The 20,258-nt window shown below is 35.9% G+C and overlaps 1 protein-coding gene across 1 annotated transcript in view; it reads left to right on the forward strand.

Annotated features, from left to right (window-relative positions):
- The window catches only part of ADAMTS19 (ADAM metallopeptidase with thrombospondin type 1 motif 19), a 137,384-nt gene that overhangs the window by 38,932 nt on the left and 78,194 nt on the right, over positions 1 to 20,258 (forward strand). Inside the window, exons 6-7 of the mRNA XM_062513086.1 lie at positions 355 to 512; positions 10,869 to 10,912. Coding sequence (XP_062369070.1) covers positions 355 to 512; positions 10,869 to 10,912 — 202 coding nt within the window. The remainder of the gene's footprint in view (positions 1 to 354; positions 513 to 10,868; positions 10,913 to 20,258) is intronic.

A 20,258-nucleotide genomic window follows, 5' to 3' on the forward strand; every position in this document is an offset into this window, starting at 1 on the left:
AATACTATAATTTTCCAGTGAATAAGTATTTCCTTCTACAGTTCCTCAAATTTCATGTTCAAATTCTGAATTTTTTAACATCATTATGCTTTTCCTCACCGCGGATAATGAAAAATCAGCAAATAAATAAGACTAGAGTTTGGGTGAACAGATGCATGTACACTCTCAACGCACTATCTTAATTTGTTTCTTTAACAAGTGAGGAAGGTGGTCTCTTCACCTGAAGTTTGAGTTGTTTTGCCATGGACATATTATACCATAAAAAGCAGAGCTATTTTAGCTAGGTCAGTCAAAAAATGTTCCAAATTCTATTTACAGAATTCTAATTCTAATACCATTGTTTTTTATTTGCAGGCAGATATGTACATTGGACATCATGGTGAAAAAATGCTGGAAAGCTTTTGTAAATGGCAACATGAAGAATTTGGCAAGAAGAATGATATACACTTAGAAATGTCGACAAGCTGGGGAGAAGACATGACTTCAGTTGATGCAGCCATACTAATCACAAGGTAAAGTAGTGAAAAAGAAGCATTTAAAATAGGCAGAAGGCAGTGTGAACATAGATCAAAGTAGATGGCCAACACAGTAAGAATGGAGTTTGCAGTGATGAAGGGAGCGTTTAGAGGCATCTGGAAAGGTGGTGGTAAAGTGTTGGTAAAGGTGGGACAGAAAGCAGTATTTCCCAGATGGTAAACATTTGAAATTATGAGCAGGATATTCTCTGTTTCTTCTTTGGCTATATACCTGAGGCCTTATCTGTGTAGCAAGGTTGGAATCCTTCATCCCTGTGCCTTCATTTAAAAGAGGCAGCACCCCAGACCTGTAGGTAGTTTCAGCCAAAACTCAAAAATGTATTTAAACCATTCAGAGCTAGATCAGCTCTGCTTCCCTCTTATTAACCTAGAACTAGTATGATTCACTGTGTGCTGAAGGTACCTCACGTACATCTTCAGTATGTGTCCTACGGCCACAAAGGTATGATTCCAGATCTGCAGTTCTTTGTAACTCTTAACTGTCAGCCATTTCACATGCTGAGAAGGAAATAGACCTCCAGTTCACCTCTTTCCTTCCAAGCAGGTACTGTCCTGGTTTTGTCTGTAAGTGGTACACAGGGGGATGCTTGTTGGTGTTCAGCCAGCATACAGGCATGATCCAGAGGAAAGGACAGAATGGTGATTAAACCATCCTAGGGTTAGACATAGTGCCATTTTTGAAGTCGAGCTTAGACTGAATAATTTTCAGAGCTCCCTTCCAAAGAAAATTCCTGTGATTGTCTGTAGCAGAGTACCACTGTGCAGTCCCATGCTAATGATATAGTGATATAGTGTCCTAAAACTATGTGTAATTTTTACACTTACATGCAATCTTTTGCTATTTATTCAGACCAGTCTTACCGGGGCCCTATATAAAATAAAAATAATGCAGTTATTTTTCTATAAATTAGTTTCATTGTGATAACTCCAATATCTATAGTGTATTTCAGTCTTTTGGAGCAGAAAAATGCTTGCCTAAATTTTCCTGCTTTGGAGGGCCAGTCACTTACGGGAAGCAGGAGATTTTTAAGTTCAGACTCTCTTTGGAGGGAGTTCTGTTGCTACTTTTGCTGTTCAATCCCTTATCTTTTCTTAGAAAAGCACTTCTTACTCTGTGTCATCCACCTCTCTTTGATGTGTATATCAGTTTTATGGAATGTTGGGTCTTTGAGGGTGCAGATTGTTCTTTGTTACACTTTTATACATTAGCTAAGCAGTAGTTCTCATAAGCTCCTTTCAAATCAGATGGAAGACACAAGAAATAGTGATCTCTGCAGCAACTTTTCATTAGCTCATCAGGAAACATACTTGGACTGACAGCCTAAAAGTAAATTTTGTAGATTAAGACCCCAAACTGATTTTAATAGTAGTGAGTGTATTGTGGGGCTGGGGTGGGGTGGTGGGGGGAAAGGCCTAGAAAGAAAGAAAGAAGGGTGAAGAAAAGAAGCAAGCAGTAGGAAAGAGTAAACTTGGGCCATGGCATAAAGGATGCCTGAGTATCATACATGGCATTGGGTTAATCAGGATGGTTAAAGGGGAGTAGACTTCTTTACATCTAGATGTTCCATGTGACTGTTCAAGGATAATGAGCCATAGCATTCTGCTTGTCCCTGGGCTCTCTTATTTGAGACAGCTGAGGCAGCCAGCAGTATCTGAAATAGCAGCAGCAGTTTGAGCAAGCATCAAATTCTTCAAGCCTGTGTGGGCCAGGAGAGTGAACCTAGGGCTGCATTCTTTAGCTAGTAAAGTGTATCTCATGAGTAGTAAGATTCTATAAAATAAATAAAGCATGTAGAACCTTTTTCCTGTCATTGTTTCATCTTCAGCTTAATGAGCCTTTATGGGAAGAGGAAGGGGCTTTCTGAACTAATGCAATTAGTTAAGTTGATGAGAGTCAGTGGTCTGGAAATGTTTTCAACTGTCAGTGCTTTTGGCCGCACAGCTTTTCTGATTTAATGCAGCATTTCTGGAAGTCTTGGTGGATGACAAGTTGACCGTGATCTGATGGTGTATCCTTGTGGTGAGGGGAACCGATGAGATCCTGGGGTGCATTGCAAGAATATGGCAGACAGGTTCAGGAAGGTGATCCTGCCCCTCTATTTGACAACATCTGTGGTATTGTGTTCAGTTCTGGGCACCTCAGTATAAGAAACACAAGGAGTACTGCAGAGGGTACAGCAGAGGCCACAGAGATTACTTGGGATCTGGAGCATCACTCTTATGAGGAGACTGCAGGAGCTGGGCCTTTTTATTCCAGAGAAGACTGAGAAGGGGTCTCATTAATGAATATAAATATCTCAAAGGCAGGTGCCAAGAGGATGGTGCCAGAGTCTTTTCAGTGGTGCCCAGCAAACAGACAAGGGCCAGTGGCCATATACCAACATACAAGAAATTCCAGCTCAACATGAGGAATAACTTCTTTGCATTGAGATTTTCAGAGGACTGGAACAGGCTGCACAGGGATGTCATGGAATCTCCCTCTCTGGTGACATTTGGGACACGCCACTGGGACATGTTCCTGTGTCACCTGGTCCAGGTTACCCTGCCTTGACAGGAGGATTGGACTGGATGATCTCAGAAGTCCCTTCTAACCCAAAAAATTCTGTGATACTAAATGGTAAAAAAAACTTTGTAAAAGTCTGATCATATATTAAGATGCTTTTCTGCTTTGTAATAATGATATTCTGATTTCACAGAATCAGAATTGTATGGGTTGGAATGGACCTTAAGGATCATCCAATCCCAAACCTCCCTCCCCTATGGGCAGCAATACTTTGTATTGGAGCAGATTGGTCAAAGCCCCATCCAACCTAGCCTTTAGAATTTCCAGGAATGAGGCATTCACAGCTTCTCTGGATGACCTGGGCCAATATCTCACACCTCTACAGTAAAGAATTTCTTCCCTGTATCTAATATAAACCTAGCCAATTTCTGTTTAATGATATTCCCCTCTGTCCTGTCACTATGTGCCCCTGTAAAAAGTTCCTCTCCAGTCTTCTTGTAGGCCTGCTTTAGGTAGTCCTAAAGCACCAAAAGCTCATAAGAGCTTCTTCTCCAGGCTGACCAACCCAAACTATCTTAGCCCATCTTCATAGGAGAGATGCTCCAGCTCTCATATTGTTTTCATGCCTCTTGTCTGGACTCACTCCTGAGTTATCTACAATTTTTTACCTGTCAGTTTAAATACAATTTTTTTGATTAAATGTCAGTTTTAAGGAATTTAAAGAAGAGAAAAGGGAAGAATTGATTAGATGTCAGACAATAGGTTAGTGCTGGAGCCAGAAATTAAAGATCTGTTCTTCTGACATTCTTATTTTTCAATGGTATTACTCTCCAGACTGTAGCGCCTCCCTCTTGAGAGCTGCTTTAGCTACTAATAAATCATACCAGAGCCATTTTCTGACTGGGAATGTTTTGTTAATCCAGGTTACCTCTACACGTTGTCAAGTTTATGGTATAGTTAACACCGTGAGTGGCTCTACATGTGTGTTTTGTTAATAGAGAGTCCCATTCTGTTTTGCAGGCATAGTATAAGTTCCTTTGTCACAACCTCCAAAGAGCTTTGGGCAGCAGATCTGTTTTATTGAGAGAAATGATTTTGTTTATACAGATGAGCACCAACTGCTTGGTGTTGTTGGAGTAAATGTGTAAAGTTTAGGGTATCCAACACATTCTGTGGGAATTATCCGAAAAGTTGCCACATCTTCTCTTTTGTCTTGCATGATAATAGAACAGCAAGAGTTCTTTGTAAAAGCTTTCCTGAGCTTTCACATGCCAGTTTTGTGTAGTAACAAAAAGAGTTAGAAATGAAGTACTGAGTCTTCTGCAGATCTAATTTTTAATGCCTAAGTACAAAGAATATAATGTGGATGTTATAGAGACCATTATTCAACAGCCAAAGGGCCATCATAGCCTTTTCAGGAAAAGGTACTTTCAAAAACTTATTTCTGCTTTTGTTCTGTAAAGAGGAAAGCAAAACCAGCTTCTCCCCACAGCTTTCTCAGCTGCCCAGATAGACTAATGTAATAATGCATATCTGCTACTAATTCATTTCAATTTACTTTGGTCCTATTTAATGATGTTAGTATTTGTTTAATTTTCCCTTAAATTCGCTTATTTTGATGAAATAATATCCTGTTTAAAATATGGTGCCAGGAAGTAGAAGAAACACATAATGAGTTTGCAATGTATTTAGGAAAGATTACGAGGGAGGTTGGATATTAAGAGAATGTGATAATTAAGACTAAAATTGTTTTAAGGTGTGGCTTGATAAAGCTATCTCTTTTGTCAAGTAAGTTTTACTGTATTCACAGTTGCAAATTAGCAGAGATACTTTCAGACAGTATCAGGACATTTTTTCTGAAGAAAAAATGAGGCATGTTGCATCAACATCCTCCTTACCTTTTAAGTTACAAGGTCTGAGTGTTCAGAGACAAGTCCTGATTTTGGTGGCCCCTGAGATGACATTACCAGTTGCTATCTGCACAGGTTGCTTGACCTGAATGAGGTAACTGAAGATAATGCAGGAAAAGGCCCATGGAATTCTCAGTTGTTCTGTGATGGTGCTCAAGTTCATATATAGCCTCTATTGCAAATTAGATAATGAAAACTTTGAAGTGTATAAACTTCATAAGTTTGAGGCAGAATCTGCCATCACTTAAAAATTATGCATTTTGCTGCTTTTCCAGTGCATCAGTCGATCTGTTGTGTCACAGTGGTTTGTAGAATAAGTGTGAAAAGAATAATAAAGACCAACTTCTTTATTCTCCTTCTCAGAACTGGTATTTTCAGTGTTTTTATGACAGAAAGCAGACCTGTTATTCTCCTAATATTCATCAGGTAGTGATATTCCAGTTTAGTAGTGTGCATCAGCCATTTATTCTTACTGATCTTCAGTATCTGAGATCTTTCCCTGGGTGTCACATAATTGAAAGAGTGCTATTGGGCAATTTCACCGTAAGAAATTGCCTTGTTCTATAAAAGTACCTAATGATATAAACAGCACTTAGATTTCATAAATGTTCTTTCACTTCCAATAGTTGCAACCATCCATAACTCTCCACAAAGCTTGCACAAGATTTTAAAGTGTTGCTGTTACCTTCCACTGCACAGAATAAATACAGTTATTTTTCTGACTTTGCTTTTTATTACCTTTCTGAAACAAAAATAAATCCTCAAGGAAGTCAGAGGAAGAAGACTGTGAAAGATCCCTGCATGAATAAAACTGATATTACAGGGATGCCCCAGAAGCCTGGACTGTTTGGCTGTCAAAATTGCTGAAATGTGTGGAGATAGAGATTGGATTATCAAAGTGCTACTTCTGCCCTTAAACTCCTAGTGAATTTCAGCTTTGGAAAAGTGAATTCTTGCAAATGCACACTGAGAGATGAGATTATTCTTAATTTTGTCTTCATCACTGTAACTTCACTGCTGCCAACTCTCTTGATAATTTTGTACTCAATTTATCAACTCTTTTGATAATTCGATTTATATAACACTACCAGCAGGTGTGAAGGAAGTTCATGAGAATCTCACATGGCCTTTCTGTTAATTATTTAGGAATAGCCTTGTAGATGCTGAAGAAAGTAGGGAAACCTGAAAAGAACATGTTTAAATAAAATGTTCTGGTTTTTGTTTTTGTTTTTAGGTTTTTTTTTAAGCCAGAATCGCCTGTAAAATTGAAGTCCTGTATTTTTACCATGTGTATTTTTTTAAAAAAAATCATGCTAATTTTAAGTCATCGTATACTGTTTCAGTTTTTTCATTTTTATGTTGAAGGTATTTGAGTCTGTGAAGTGATAATGCTTGTAATAATGGATGTGGGAAAAATTTGCATGAATTTACCTGTTGCTGTCAGCTTACTCTTTCAAGGTCTAATAATTAGGCCATTCACTAGTACAGATCTGTTCCACAGGAAAACATGGACTTCAACTGAATTTAAAATCTCTTGAGTATCTAGTGTGAGACCCAAACATAAAATTTAGAGTTATGGCTACATTTTAATTTTTCTGGTGATTAAGAAAGGCAGGCAAGTATTGGACAAAAATTAGAAAGAAAGAAAGAAAGAAAGAAAGAAAGAAAGAAAGAAAGAAAGAAAGAAAGAAAGAAAGAAAGAAAGAAAGAAAGAAAGAAAGAAAGATTTACTGTTCAGCAGTAGATTATTGGCACAGTTACTAATCTTCTGAATGGATGGTTGGACTTATTTCTAATTTTTCTCACTTCAGCTTTCAGCCATAGATCTTTTTGTACCCTTTGCTGCTAAAATCTATTGGAAAACTCCTCCCTATGAAAATACTTGTGGGTTGTGCTCAAGTCAAAAGTCTTCTTTGTCTCAGAGTAATTTGCAGAAGTTACTCTATGTAATTGTTCTCTCACTTCTTTCCAGACATTTTCTACTTTACAAAACTATTTTTTCAAGCATAAGTACCAAAACTGGACACAATATTGTTGTAAACAGAGGTAGTGGTGTCATTTTTATATTTTCCTGTATCTTTATCCAAGGATGCTGTTCCCTTCTACTGCCTGTTTCCAAATGTTCTTTTTTTGTTGTTTTATCTGATTAAGCTGGGAGGCCACTTTTGGCTACACTAGAAGAAAATTTACTCAGATAAGTTATCTTTAAAATTTCATCTTTCTTGATTCCTATGTGTATCTATCAGAATTCATTTAATTTTTAAAATTTACCAGGAATGCTTTCATATTTTCTTCTGCCTCATTTAATGTTTATGTTGAGTCTAGGTTCTGTGTGACTCTACTCAAGAGCATCTTGCTTGGATCCCTAACTACTCTGTATATGTTTCCATATGTTAACAATACGTTCAATTCAGCTGTTAGTTAAATTATCACATTTCCCAAGCTGTTGTTTTTTAGTCACCTGAAATGTGAGCTTTATAAGGACTATTTATATCACTCTTTTTAATCTCAGTTCAGCTTTACAGAGCCTAAGTGGAGTGTTAACCATTTGAAATAATTAAATATATTATTTCCTGTTTTACCTAAAATACACTCACCATTACATACAAGTGCTTTTGAGATTTACCCTCAAAATAATAAACTGTTTCCAAAATACCATTATATTTCATACCATACTAGTATCATTGTCCATTTATTTAAATTCCCAAATAAATAGTAAATAAGTAATTTTTCGTGGCATTCATTAACACCAAAATAATTTTAAATCTAATTATTGTCATTAAAAGTGCTTTTATTAATTAGTATATATGTTCTTGGTTTATATGTGAGAATTATTTCAGAATGTCCTGTTATGTGAAGAGACAAGAGTGTCTTCAGTGTTGTAGTTATTCACTTTTCACAATGCAAGTGAAGGCATTTGCAATTTGATGATAATGTCACTTGCCACAATTACCATTAACGACCAATATTCCTTATAAAAATCTTATGATTTGATGAAACCTACTACTTGATCAATAAGCCTCAAAAACATTGTAAGTGCTGGAATCAGTATCAGGAGAGGTTAGCCTGCAGTTTCAAGCATTCTAACTTCTTCTGTTACTCAAGCCACATATTCCAAAATTGCAAACTTTAGATAAACTGGAGTGAAGTCAAAATGGAGATCTGGTACACTGGTAAGATCTGTTGCCTATCCTTTTTATTTTTCTCCAATATAGGGTATGGAAGGAAATAGTATACCAGCTGGAGTAGAATATAGGTCTTTTTGACTATTTTGACTTGCCAAAACCAAGTATTAAATTTATCTAAAATGTCAAATTGCTGGAAATAATTCACAAGAAAAAGTCTGGATTTTAATTTAGTCTTCCTTTACTGTTCTTTTTGTTTTCTGTTGTATATCCCACCTGCACATCAGGATTTATTTTGACAAAGTCAATGTACTGAGATACTTTGTATTTAGAAATTGAGTAGCCTTTGTGTGCTGTGAAGGTCTTTCATAATGCTATATATCGTAAACTATCTATCCTTGCTTAGAGTACTTTTCTGGTGTTAGCCAATTCATTCAAGTGCAGAATTCAGCTGTACATAGTGTGTAAGCTCCTCCTTTCCTTCACTTGAGTAAGGACTTCTTTTCCCTTCCATGTGTATGCAAAGTAACTGTTTAGAACAATGGACATTATGTGCTGGATACTGCTTGGAGTGGGTGGGCTTTAGCCATTTCTTGCTTTCATTGAGACTCAGTTACCAGCTGCTGCCACTAAAACTTCTGTATGCTGTAGTGGTAATTTTAATATCTTGGCTCTGTTTTGCTGAGTGAAAGGATGAGAAGGTTGAAGGCAAATAATCTGTCGGAGGACTTAGTAGTGTGCTTTATATTTGTGGGAGTCACTGGTAGGTTTAGCTAGGACTGTAGAGACTAAGGAGCCTAGTCTCAATTGTATGTAATGCATTTGTATTCCTGGAAATTAAAGGAGGTATTACATTCTTTCAATGTAAGTCAGGAACTAAGAATGGTTTACTGTATTTCCCTCTTGCCAAATCATAGCAGTACCATTTCCCCCAAGTCCCATAATGAAACCCTGAATACACGGCATAATCATAGTCAGATTCAGCCAAGAAGTGAAAACAAAAGAGCAGCTCAGTAATATTTGAGAATAAAGCTATTACATGAGTAGAAACCTCTTGGATATTGGCAGTTTTAAAATGTAATGTATTATTCTTTTACAGTTTAAGGTGTAATCTCTTTTCTCTTTTCCTTTTTATTTTTTTTTTACTTTTTATTACATCACTTAATTTTTACAGTGGTTGGGTGTGTGTGTGTGGAAGGCAGTCAATGTCCTTAGATTGTCTTTATGCATGTTCTCTTGCTTCACCTCAAGTCCCATATTTCTAATCATTCTGTCATGTTGCTTAACAAGACAATAAGTCCCTTGTGTCACATAGCACAAAACAAAGAATTGTGTCACAACTCAGTGCATTAATACAATTTCTTGCAGGTTTGAAAAAATAAAATTACTTTCTTCTGTGTCTCATTATATTTTCTTGCACCACCTTTTGCTTGATTCCAGGGCCCTTTGGAGTGTATTCCTAGACTGTCCTTATCAGTTTACTCACAACTTTATCAATTTATAGCACTGCCATTCTTCTTCTCTTTGGCGTTATCTGGCAGTGGTGACTGGTAAATTAAAAGCTATATAACCCCATGCATCTATCTGTGTGGCCCTTAGCAGCTATCAGAAATTTGCCAACCTCTAGAAATTGCTTTTGGGTCTAAATCCCTATGTAGAAATAGTTTGTGGGAAGCAAACAAACAGCTCTTGGAGTAATTGCACTTTGTAAAAAGTGTCAGTATCTTTCATTTCAAGCACAAAACAATTCCTGCATTTTTTTTTTCCCTGGAAAATTGATGTTTCTCTATAGGTATATCTTTATAATCAATCTATGTGTCTATCTGTCTACCTTCATAGACAGAATATAAGAGCTAAATTTTACTTACTCATATGGGCTCCCCCTAAAAACAAAGACCCTACTCTGTGGCACAGCAGTAAAACAGAACTTCTTTGTTTGTGGCGTTGCTATACCTGATGTTCTTTTGTTGTTTTTTTCCCATTGGTTCCCTCCCAGCCTCCCCAGTTCGTGCATACCTCAGCAGCCCTTTTTTAAACTTAAAATAACGAATTAACATTACTTATAAACACTCAATTAAAAAGTTTTCCCTTTGCTCTTTTAGTAACTTGTTGTGTGTCTCTGAGAAGAAGTAAAATATCTGTGAAATCAAAATGAATCCCAAGCAGATATTTAAGACACAGTTGAAATGTTTATTTTCCTTTATGCAATAGAGCAGTCTTATTTATAGACTTATGACTGGACTAAAATACACGTTGGAAATAGGGTAGTTAATTTTTATAACTCTTCCACTACTATAAGGGGGATGGCCTAGCAGAAATGTTTCTCATAATATTCCTATTAGTGATTTTAACCATTGACTTGCTGGAATAAAATCTTTCTGACTCTTATTATTGATCGAAATGCTGCATTTGAATCTTACGTAAAGCACTGGAAATATATTCATTTCAAATTATAGGAAGACTAGCTTGACTTGTTATTTTTCAAGATGCTTACAGTAAAAGGAAAAACAAACACCCCACAAAACCCAAAAGAACATAGAAATTAGGTGCAATGCTATTTAAATATATGGTACATGTTTTGTCACCTGACTACTCTTAAATCTGCTCTAAGAATAAGCTGGAGTTTAAGAGCTCTGTGGAATCCTGGCCTTTACTTCCCCGTGTTCTTTGCTGAGATAATGGTGTTCTGTATTTATTCATTGAGCCGTAAAAAATGTTTCTAAATAGGTTACACAGTTGTTAACGTCTAACAGCTTGACTTGCTTAACATTTTTTCTTTCACCCCCAATTCTAGGAAGGATTTCTGTGTACATAAGGATGAACCATGTGATACTGTTGGTAAGTAAATAAACATAAGAGATTGTGTAAACTACATAACAAAATTAGTTTTATGTAAATAGAAATGTGAAACTAAAAGATGACAGCGAAATCAGTGATGGAAAGCAGTAACATGCTAAAATTCAAAATACATCTTAAATGCTAATAGTACTGCTAGATTGGTATGTGCTTCTAGCAAAATACTGTGTCTTAGTACAATATTTCCATCTCTTTCTTTAAGCAAATTTTAAATCTGTTTTCTTTTTAGTCTCAGTGACTCATAGGAGTTTGTTTTACTATTTTAAATTTTGAATATGAAACTAAGAAAATGTGTTTATGATTCTTTTTTTGTGCAATGGTAATGTAATGGTGTGAATGGTAATGGTAATCTTTGGTAGGAATATGTTTATGATCTGTAAAAGAGGTTTCAGTAACAATCTAATGCATGATACAGTGTTTATAAGCTATGTATATAAGAAGCTTATGAAATTCTTCAAAAGAGTACAGGATATGAGATCTTGAGAAAGGCATCTTCTGACATCTTCAGTTAAAATAAGTGCAGGCTACATTGAATTTTCTATAAACATTTATGTAGATTACACACTTTTTGTAAAACAATTTTTTAATGTAAAGTTCTGGTGGAAAAGGTAGCAAAAAGTAGCAGCTGCTCTGTTCAGTTGTAATTCTGGGTGAAAACATCCATGACCTTAATTGAAGGATGTCATGGCATGTTCTTAACCTAGAATTTCAGTTTTCTAATACAAGCCTTTAGCAGTTCTGTATGTGAATACAAGTATTCAGAACCTAACTTATTTCAGTAGGATTAAGATGATAATAATGTACTGTTGTCATACTTGTGCTCCCTCCTAGGCAGAGAAGAAGTAGATTTTTTTTCTTGTTTCATTTCAGTTGCAAAGATCTGAGGAGAATTCTTATGTAAACTGTAACACCTCACCACTTACTAGTCTGTTTTCTTTTACTGCTGTATCCCAAGCATATGTGAGTGTGTCTATTGGATGGGTATCCATAAAAAAAAGCCTTGTAAATAAGAATGTAATGTGTTTCACAGCAGTAAATGATTAAGAGTTCATAGTTTTCTTTCACTAATTGGTATGTTGGTCTTAGGTAAATTTTGTATGTTTCTTGTTTATAGGCATTTATCCTTGACTTACTAGTGCAGAAATACTTACTTCCCCCTGAAAGAGGAAGTGACAAGAAGTCTTCATCATTTTATGTTGATCTAAACTGAAATTTAAATCTGGAATACTTCTAACATATCTAAATCAGGATAGGCTGCTTCCTGAATTTCAGAATTTAAGTAAATAAATTCAGTGATTTTCCCTGAACAGTGTTTTCTCTTTGTCTGAAGCTTGGAGGTGGTAGGAGGACTATTTATCTCTGAATTTGTCCATAGAATTTTAAACTGAATAAGATTAAAATAAGTCCAGTATCATTAATTAACAGTTCTGTGGTGAACATGCTGGGATGAAACTTGAAAATATGGCAGTCTATTAATTGATAAGACCACAGGAAGTAAAGAATATGCAGTCTTAATATTGTGATAAGCAAAATGAAGTAGAGACCATGACTGAGTGATCTGGCATATTGTGGATTAGCTGTTATGGACTTTCCCATTCTCTGTGGTGTTGTTCGGAGGTTTCTTCAGTAACCGAACCACAGCATGTATGTATAGTTCTTTCCATATAGGCACAATTGTGCAACAAAAGCAAAAGTCATTGTTTTCCCTGTGTTTCATCATTTGTTTTATGAATTTCAATCATAATTTTCCCAGATGAATATGGTGCCTTTCCATAAATGTGGGGTATAATTTCTTCCATGAATATTTATAGTACTGTGGGTCCATGTTCACTGTTTAGAAGATATTTTCTGAGGGTAATGTCCACCATCATTCTGGAGTTCATCTAGGGAACAGTGTTGAAAAACTTTGCCCATTTCTCTTGAAGATAATTTTTAAGTTATCTTACTGTCATGGATATATAATGTCAATTATTTTTAGGCTAACAGTTCTATAATGCCAAATTGTTGAAAGTACATGTAGAAGGTGGTTTAATTTTGGTATGAAGGAAATGAAGGGCAGTTTGATCTTCCTATATTCATGCAACAAGTTTATAGGCAAAATGAGACAGTACATTCCCAGGATGTGTCACATGCTGTAAATTACAGAATTTGCCAAAGACGGTAAATGAGAAATGCTAATGTGGTATAGGATTCCCCAGTGTACAGACCTTCCCCCCTCTCAAAAATCCAGAAGAATGCACAATAAAGACTCTTCACTACCATAAAGAGAGGAATAAAACAAATCTCTCTGAAATAATAATACAACTGTATAGGGAATATGGGGCAGTCAAGGTGATTTTGTAGCACTTTAGGCAATCCAGAAATGAAAATTATGAGAAGTGAGCATGTACAGGACAGAACTCGTTATTGGAAAGGATTGTCATGTTGGATGATAGTTCTTTGCAGCGATGGATACTAAGCAGATAAATACTGGATTTATTGTTTAGTCATTACATGCCAAGGCTCACAGTTTTCAGACCTGACATGGGTATCCTCTTAAACCAGAAAGTGCCAGTATTCTGTTATATAGATGAAGTTTTCATGTATTTAGGTGGCAAATAAGACACTTTTGTGTGTTCTGCTTTCTGTAGAACAAGACTGGAAGTATGGAACTTAGGTACTCTTCAGAAAGTACTTTCTCATTGTCTCTTGCAATAACAGTGATTTATATGAAGATTTAGTGGTTTAAAGATATAATTAACCAAGAACTATGTTAACCAGAAAATAGAAGTTTTCTCAAAATCAAAACCATATGACAAACCTCCCTAGAAATATACTGAATTATATTTCATTAATAATTTTGAACAAAATGTGTGGTGATAATCTTCTAAATATTCCTTCAGGGATGCTGAGTTCTTCTTCAGAGAAAAATTTAAGGTGGAAAAATGCAGGTTTTTTTTTTGTTTTCTATAGTGATCAAAAACATTATTTACAGTGATTGTCAAAATATTACATTCTGAGTTGGGAAAAATAATCCATCTATCTTGGAGACCAAGCATCATGGAGAAGAGAAGGCTTTGGGGAAACCTCATTGTGCCTTTCTAGTACCTGAAGGGGACTTAGAAAAACAAGGAAGAAGGGTGTTTTATGCAGGCAAATACTGGCAGAACAAAGGGAAATGGTTTTAAACTGAAAGAGGACAGGTGTAGATTAGATACAGGTAAGAAATTATTTACTCAGACAGTGGTGAAGTGCTGGAACTTGTTGCCCAGAGAAGCTGTGGGAATTTAAGGCCAGGTTGGATGGGCCCTTGAACAACTTGATCTAGTGGCAAGTGTCCCTGCTCATGGCAGGGGAGTTGAAACTAGATGATCTTTAAGATCCTGTCCAATCATTCTGTGATTCCAAAACTGATTAATACTTCATATTTTATAGTTTTGCAAAGTAGACAGAAAGAGAAGGTTTATTTCAGAATTTTTATTGATTTCCCTGAAGTGTCTTGAAGTTTAGGAAGCAAGAGTGTATTTATTTTATGCCTTACAGTATTATTTCCCTATTGCTAGAAAGTCTTGGACATCTCTTCCATAGCCAGGGAGTTGAGGGTCTACTTTCTTACTTCACAGTGTAAATCCAGAGTAACTCAGATAATTGCCTTCCTTGTCTAATCCCATGTTTCTGTAAAACATTAAGCTAGACTCTTATGTGGTATCAGTCAGCCCAGGTCAATTGGTTTCTACAAAGCTATTCTGATTTCATCATTGCCAGTTGTTGCAGCTGCTGTCAAATTCATTCTGGGTGGAGAGCCACAAAACAATTGTTTTAGGCTGAAAATTGACCAGATCCAAGTGTTCTTGAGTTTCCTCTTGATTGGCTGGCTGGTTGGCTGCAGTATTCTTTATTCTTTTTTGCCCCTCCTGTTCTGCTTACATGTGTTATTTCTGTCCCTTACTCCTGCACAGAAGTGATATCATACTGCTCCCTTGATTCTCACAGTTCATCTGTAGCTTAAAGAGAGGTTTCAGGCCTTGTTTTTCAGTATGATCAGCAGGGACATCCTATGATTACAACAGAGGATTTCTCTGAGGGTGGAAAAAGATGAAGATGGTTTTATACAAATTAAATTTAATTTAGCTAGTGAAAAGCTTTTTTTTAGATTTGTAATTGTCCAAGGTTGTTTTCCCCCAGAAGACAACTGCATTTTGTGATTGTAGTATGTTTCTCCTCCAAACAAGCTTTTTTAACTTAGTTGGAGGAAGCTACCTTTAGAATTTGTGGTCATTTGGAATGTTGTTCTTTTTCTTGGGCTGATGAAACATAAAATTATGAGTGTAGACATCCCAATGAATTTCTGAAAAATTTTAGAAGTAATTCAAATGTTGGTTTCCTGATCATTAAGTTCATTGCAATATAATCAGCACAAAATGTAAACTGGGAATTGCACATGCTGTACTGTACTAGTGTGTGACTCTTCTGGTATTACCATATTGAAGTAACTGAGATGAGCAATGATTCATAGGGAAAATTGTTATTGGGATATTGCACAAACCTTTAAGTGATTGAAGTAAACAGATATTTTCACACTGAAATCAACAGATATTTTCTCAACAAGTGGGCTTACAATTGAACACAGAAAGACTATTTATTGAAGCAAGTGTATGCGCATTTTAATTACCTTTCCTCTTGTCTACGTTTCCACTTCAGCAATCAGGATTATGACTCTCTGAGCCATACTTTTGGGTTAGATGTGTTGTTTGCTGCTAGCTAATGCCTTCTGTGGAAACATTACATGAGAGAGTTCTTAGAGTGCAGTGTTACAGGCATGGAAAGATTCTAAAATTATGCTTGTCTTGTGTTGGCATCAGTTTGGAGCCCTGTTAATCTGTTGGAACTCACGTAGTGACTTCTTCTGTTTTTGGTCATGTTTTTTTAGATAACATTTTCAGTTAAGACAACAGCTATAAGAACATGTGATTCTATCTAAACTGTTTGCTAAAAAGCATTTTCCAATAAAATGCAATCTCTAAACAGAATTCTTCTAAAAACTTGTCAGATTATTTTTGGTCTACTAAAAATTTCTAAATTTGGTAACACCTAGTGTTGCAGATACAAAAAAAAAAAATAGCAGAAAATTAAGGCACCATCAGGTCTTTTTAATATTGCAAAGGAACTGAATGACGTGGATAGAAATTGTAACCGATAAGGAATCAGACAAACATCTGCACAATAAAGACCACAAACCAAAATGAAGTGAAAGAACGTATTTTCCATCCAACTTAGAAAAATACCAAAGACAGATTTATTTACTTTTCTTTCCTAATATAAAAGCTATCAATCTTTAATACAAAGAGCTTGGAGTTTTCCTGCAAACTTTTACCCTAGGGACAAAGGTTTAGACCAGCCCTGTGCATTAAGAGATATGATAGAAATAGAGAATTGGGCAGATTATCCATGTCCAGTGAGGATTAATGCTGGAAATACTAAAGCTGAATGCTTAGGGCTGGTTACAAATGAGCAAGCTGCCAAAGAATTTGCACGGAGCACAGGCAGCATCACAGCGGAAGTAAACTAAAGAAGTTTGTTTCCCTGTGCTTACTCATCTGAATCCATTCATCTAGCATCCTTCCTCTTATCCAGACTGTCACTCTGTTGCAGTCTGACACAGCTGCCCTTAGCCTAGCTAGCTGGTAGTAGTTTGTTGAGAATTGCAGTGAACCTACTCATGCTGAGCTGTGTGCTGGACTCCCGCGGGCGCTCGATGCTGCTAATTCAAACCTAGTTCAAGAACCTGTGGGCTGCAGAACAGCAGCCCTTGAGACATAAGCCATGCTAGCAGGGTTAGTCTTTGCTTTGTATTTCGCTTGTCTCTTCTGTTTTGTTGAGTCACAGTTATTGAAGAAATGCAATTGCAGCAGTTCCAAATCAACACTGTGGGTTATTGAGGTGTTGTCAGTTGTGGCGTGTAGGAAGATTTCTGATCAGTCAAGGCAAACACAAATCCAGAAATCCCAGGGCCTGTCATTTATGGTATGTCCTAAAGTTGATATGTATTTTTGGAAATGGGTGTTTCCACAAGACAGGTAAAGCTGAAGCTAGGGTGTGGGCCAAGACTACTACCATGTAGGATGGAATATAGAACCTCTGTACAAGTCCTGCTCTGTACATAGCAGAGTACAGTCAGACTTGCAGATAGAAGTGCAGGAAGCATGCTTAGAGGATGAAATCAGTTAAGGCTAGAAAAAAAGTCTTGTAACATTTTTGCAACATCTAGGGTTTTTTTAATATTTCAGCATTGCCCACAGTCTAGTTGTATATTGGTGAAAAGTATTATGTTTTAAGTAACTCCATACTGTTTGAGTATATACCATTTTAGAATTCTGTTGACTGGGGTTACCTGTGCATAGAGATGTACACCAGGAGTTTTTCAGATATTCATCACTAGTGTAATTAATTTGCTTGGTTTTGTTGTGAATGTTACTGTTCTTGGTGCCATGGGGAATTCAGTGGGAGGAGGGGAGTTGAATGACAGATTGGATGATGAGAAACAATTACAGCAAGTTTCTCCCAGCAAAGGCATAACTACAGTCTGTTAAATTTCCCAGGTCTTAAATGTTTTCTGACATAACTCCAAGTTTGATGCTAGACAAAATTTGCAAAAACAGCAAAAGCAATTTAAGCTCTGGGTTTGCTCTGTGAATTGATTTGCCCCACTGAACAAGAGATACTCTAAAAATATATCCTATGAAAAGGAATGATAATTTATTTTTTTAAGTGCTGACATTCAGAGTACTGGGCTCACCATTTATTCTGCCGAAGATTTTCTGTGGAGATTTCCAGTGTCTAACCTAATCTAAGTAATTCACATAACCTTTACAATGAATACAATTTTGCATTCATACTACAGGCTATTTTATAGCAAAATCATTATAATTATTCACAGGCTTACGTAGAGAGGAACACCTCATACAGTGAGAAGAACCATCTTTTAAATGCTTTTATAGAAAATCTAGCCAAAGAGATCTCACTCAGTTTTAATTCCTGGACTTATATTTCTTCTAAAAGCAAAACACTGTAGCTCAGATGTGTAGTCAGTAGCTGTGAATGCCTCAGTAGGTCCATTATTCACATGAGACTTCTGAACATTGATTTTCTTCTGTAGAAGGGCAAAAGTTCCCTAGGAAGCAATATCTATACAGGATATCCAGACTAGACAGCCCAGTGTATCTAGTTTAGAAATACCTTTAATACACAAGATTTTTAAAAAATAATTGGAAAATTTTGACTTCTACAGCCTACAGAATAAAATTTGGTGTTGTCAGTGAGTTACATGTCTGTAAGTACAGCAAACAGATCCTAATTAATTGTGAATTCCAATAAATGTGAAAACTGAAGCAGAATAAGTAAATAGAATTTAGTTTACTTCATATGTCATAAAATATCAAATGAATTATGCATGCTTGCTGCAGTTTCTCAGGAACACAGAATGCTGAGTACACTACATGTGCTCAGTCATCAAATCCATACGTTGCTATTACAATCCTCAACTTTATTCATCTTATATTAAATTCAGTTCCAAAAATTATTATACTTCATGTTTCCAGCAAAACTCTTGAGGTGCAGTCCAATCTTACCTTGCCTCTTCTTTCACTGAGTTGGAATAAATCACAAGACTCCAGTGAGACCAGAGAGATAAATTTTCACTTTGAGATACACAAATCTTTGTTTTCAAGCAATGTTGTAACTCAGACACAAAATAACTGGGTTACAACACATCAGATTGTTTCATTTTCCAGTGATTTATTTTAAGTGTTTAAAGCTTAATTAATCTCAACAGTAGTAGGTTGACAGGACTGAATGGACTCTTGATGCCAATTTTATAATCACTGAGCATTTAATTAGCGACCTTTACCATACTTAAAAAACAAGTCTTTTCTTCATTAAACGTTTGGTCAAGACTTGATGCAGGCAACTCCTTTGTTTTCTTTATTTTATGTTGTTTTACTTTGAAGTCGTTAGCCAATGTATTTAGAGTGCTGAAAGTAATGGAAAAAAGGTATTTTCTGTTTTGTTTTTCAGATTATACTACAGATGCCACTTATTACTTTCTTGCTATGTGTTAACAGTCTGTCTCAGGAAGCAGTAGGGCTCTTGAGTGTGTTTAGGAGGATGGGAAGGTTAATTTTCATGTCAACATACAGTTTCAGATGTTTACAATGAAATTTATGTAAATGGTAGATAGAGTTGAGAAAATATATGACATTCTGTATTGAACTTCCATTGACCTCTGGACGTTCTAGTTCAAAGAGTTTTTGAGGCTGAAACGTTGCTCATTTGCTGTGTAAGATAATTTTGTGTATTTGTTGATAGTTTTGTTGTGTATGGTTGTCTTTGATACTATTTGTTTGGATAATATCAGTTTATTTGTGTAATAGTTCTGAATAAAAAATAATAAATGCACTATAGTTAAGATAGTATTAAAAGTGAAATCGTTCTTTAGTTACTAAAGAAATAAACTTTTTACAATAGTGTCTGTTTTGAAATAATTTTGAGGTTAGACGTGATTTTTTCTTATATTGATATAATAACTATTAGGTTAGACCTGTATCTAATTCCTGTTGCACATTCCAGTTCAGATTTAGTTGTACTCTTTCTCACTTAACATGTGATCTTTGTTCTTAACATGTGTTTAAATCCCATTGGATTCAGCTACAAGATCAAACTCTGAATTTGGTTCCTTACATGAGTAAAGGGTGATGTGATATGCCACAGTACCATCCACAGGCTCTCATAATTTCATATGCTTTCTGTGAAAATAAAACTTTTTAATTTTCTGCAGATTATGCTGGTTCATCTCGAGGTATATCTTTTATTTTGTTGTCTGTGTTTAGTTTCAACTTATCTGAGGTATTTAAAATCCTCTTTCAAAGTAATTTGAAGCTTAGAGAGATGTAATGTATGTAAGAATTATGACATTTCACTGAATAGCATTTGAAATATTAATGTTTCAACCTTGAGCTTCAGAATTTTGGCCATCGACAAAATTGCCATGTCCATCAGAAAAAGGTACTCCAAAGTAAGGACAAAAGAATCTCATATATTGAATGGTGCATATTTACTATCTGTTAAAGAAGAGAGAAGGAAATTGCAAGTTATTATCACAGTAGTTTGTGTTTGTCTTGTGAATAGTGTGTACTTTCTAACTTCATGCCAGATGCAGAAGTGAAAAAGGAGTGAAGCTTCAGAGCAATACTGCCATGGTACACAAGACATGCTCATGTCAAGGATGGGGAAAGGCAGTGAGACACAAAGCAGAAGAGTGGGCTTACTTAAGATTAGGCAAAATCTCTTCACC

Source organism: Cinclus cinclus, chromosome Z, assembly GCF_963662255.1.
Source record: "Cinclus cinclus chromosome Z, bCinCin1.1, whole genome shotgun sequence".
In the NCBI taxonomy this organism is placed as follows: Eukaryota; Metazoa; Chordata; class Aves; order Passeriformes; family Cinclidae; genus Cinclus; species Cinclus cinclus.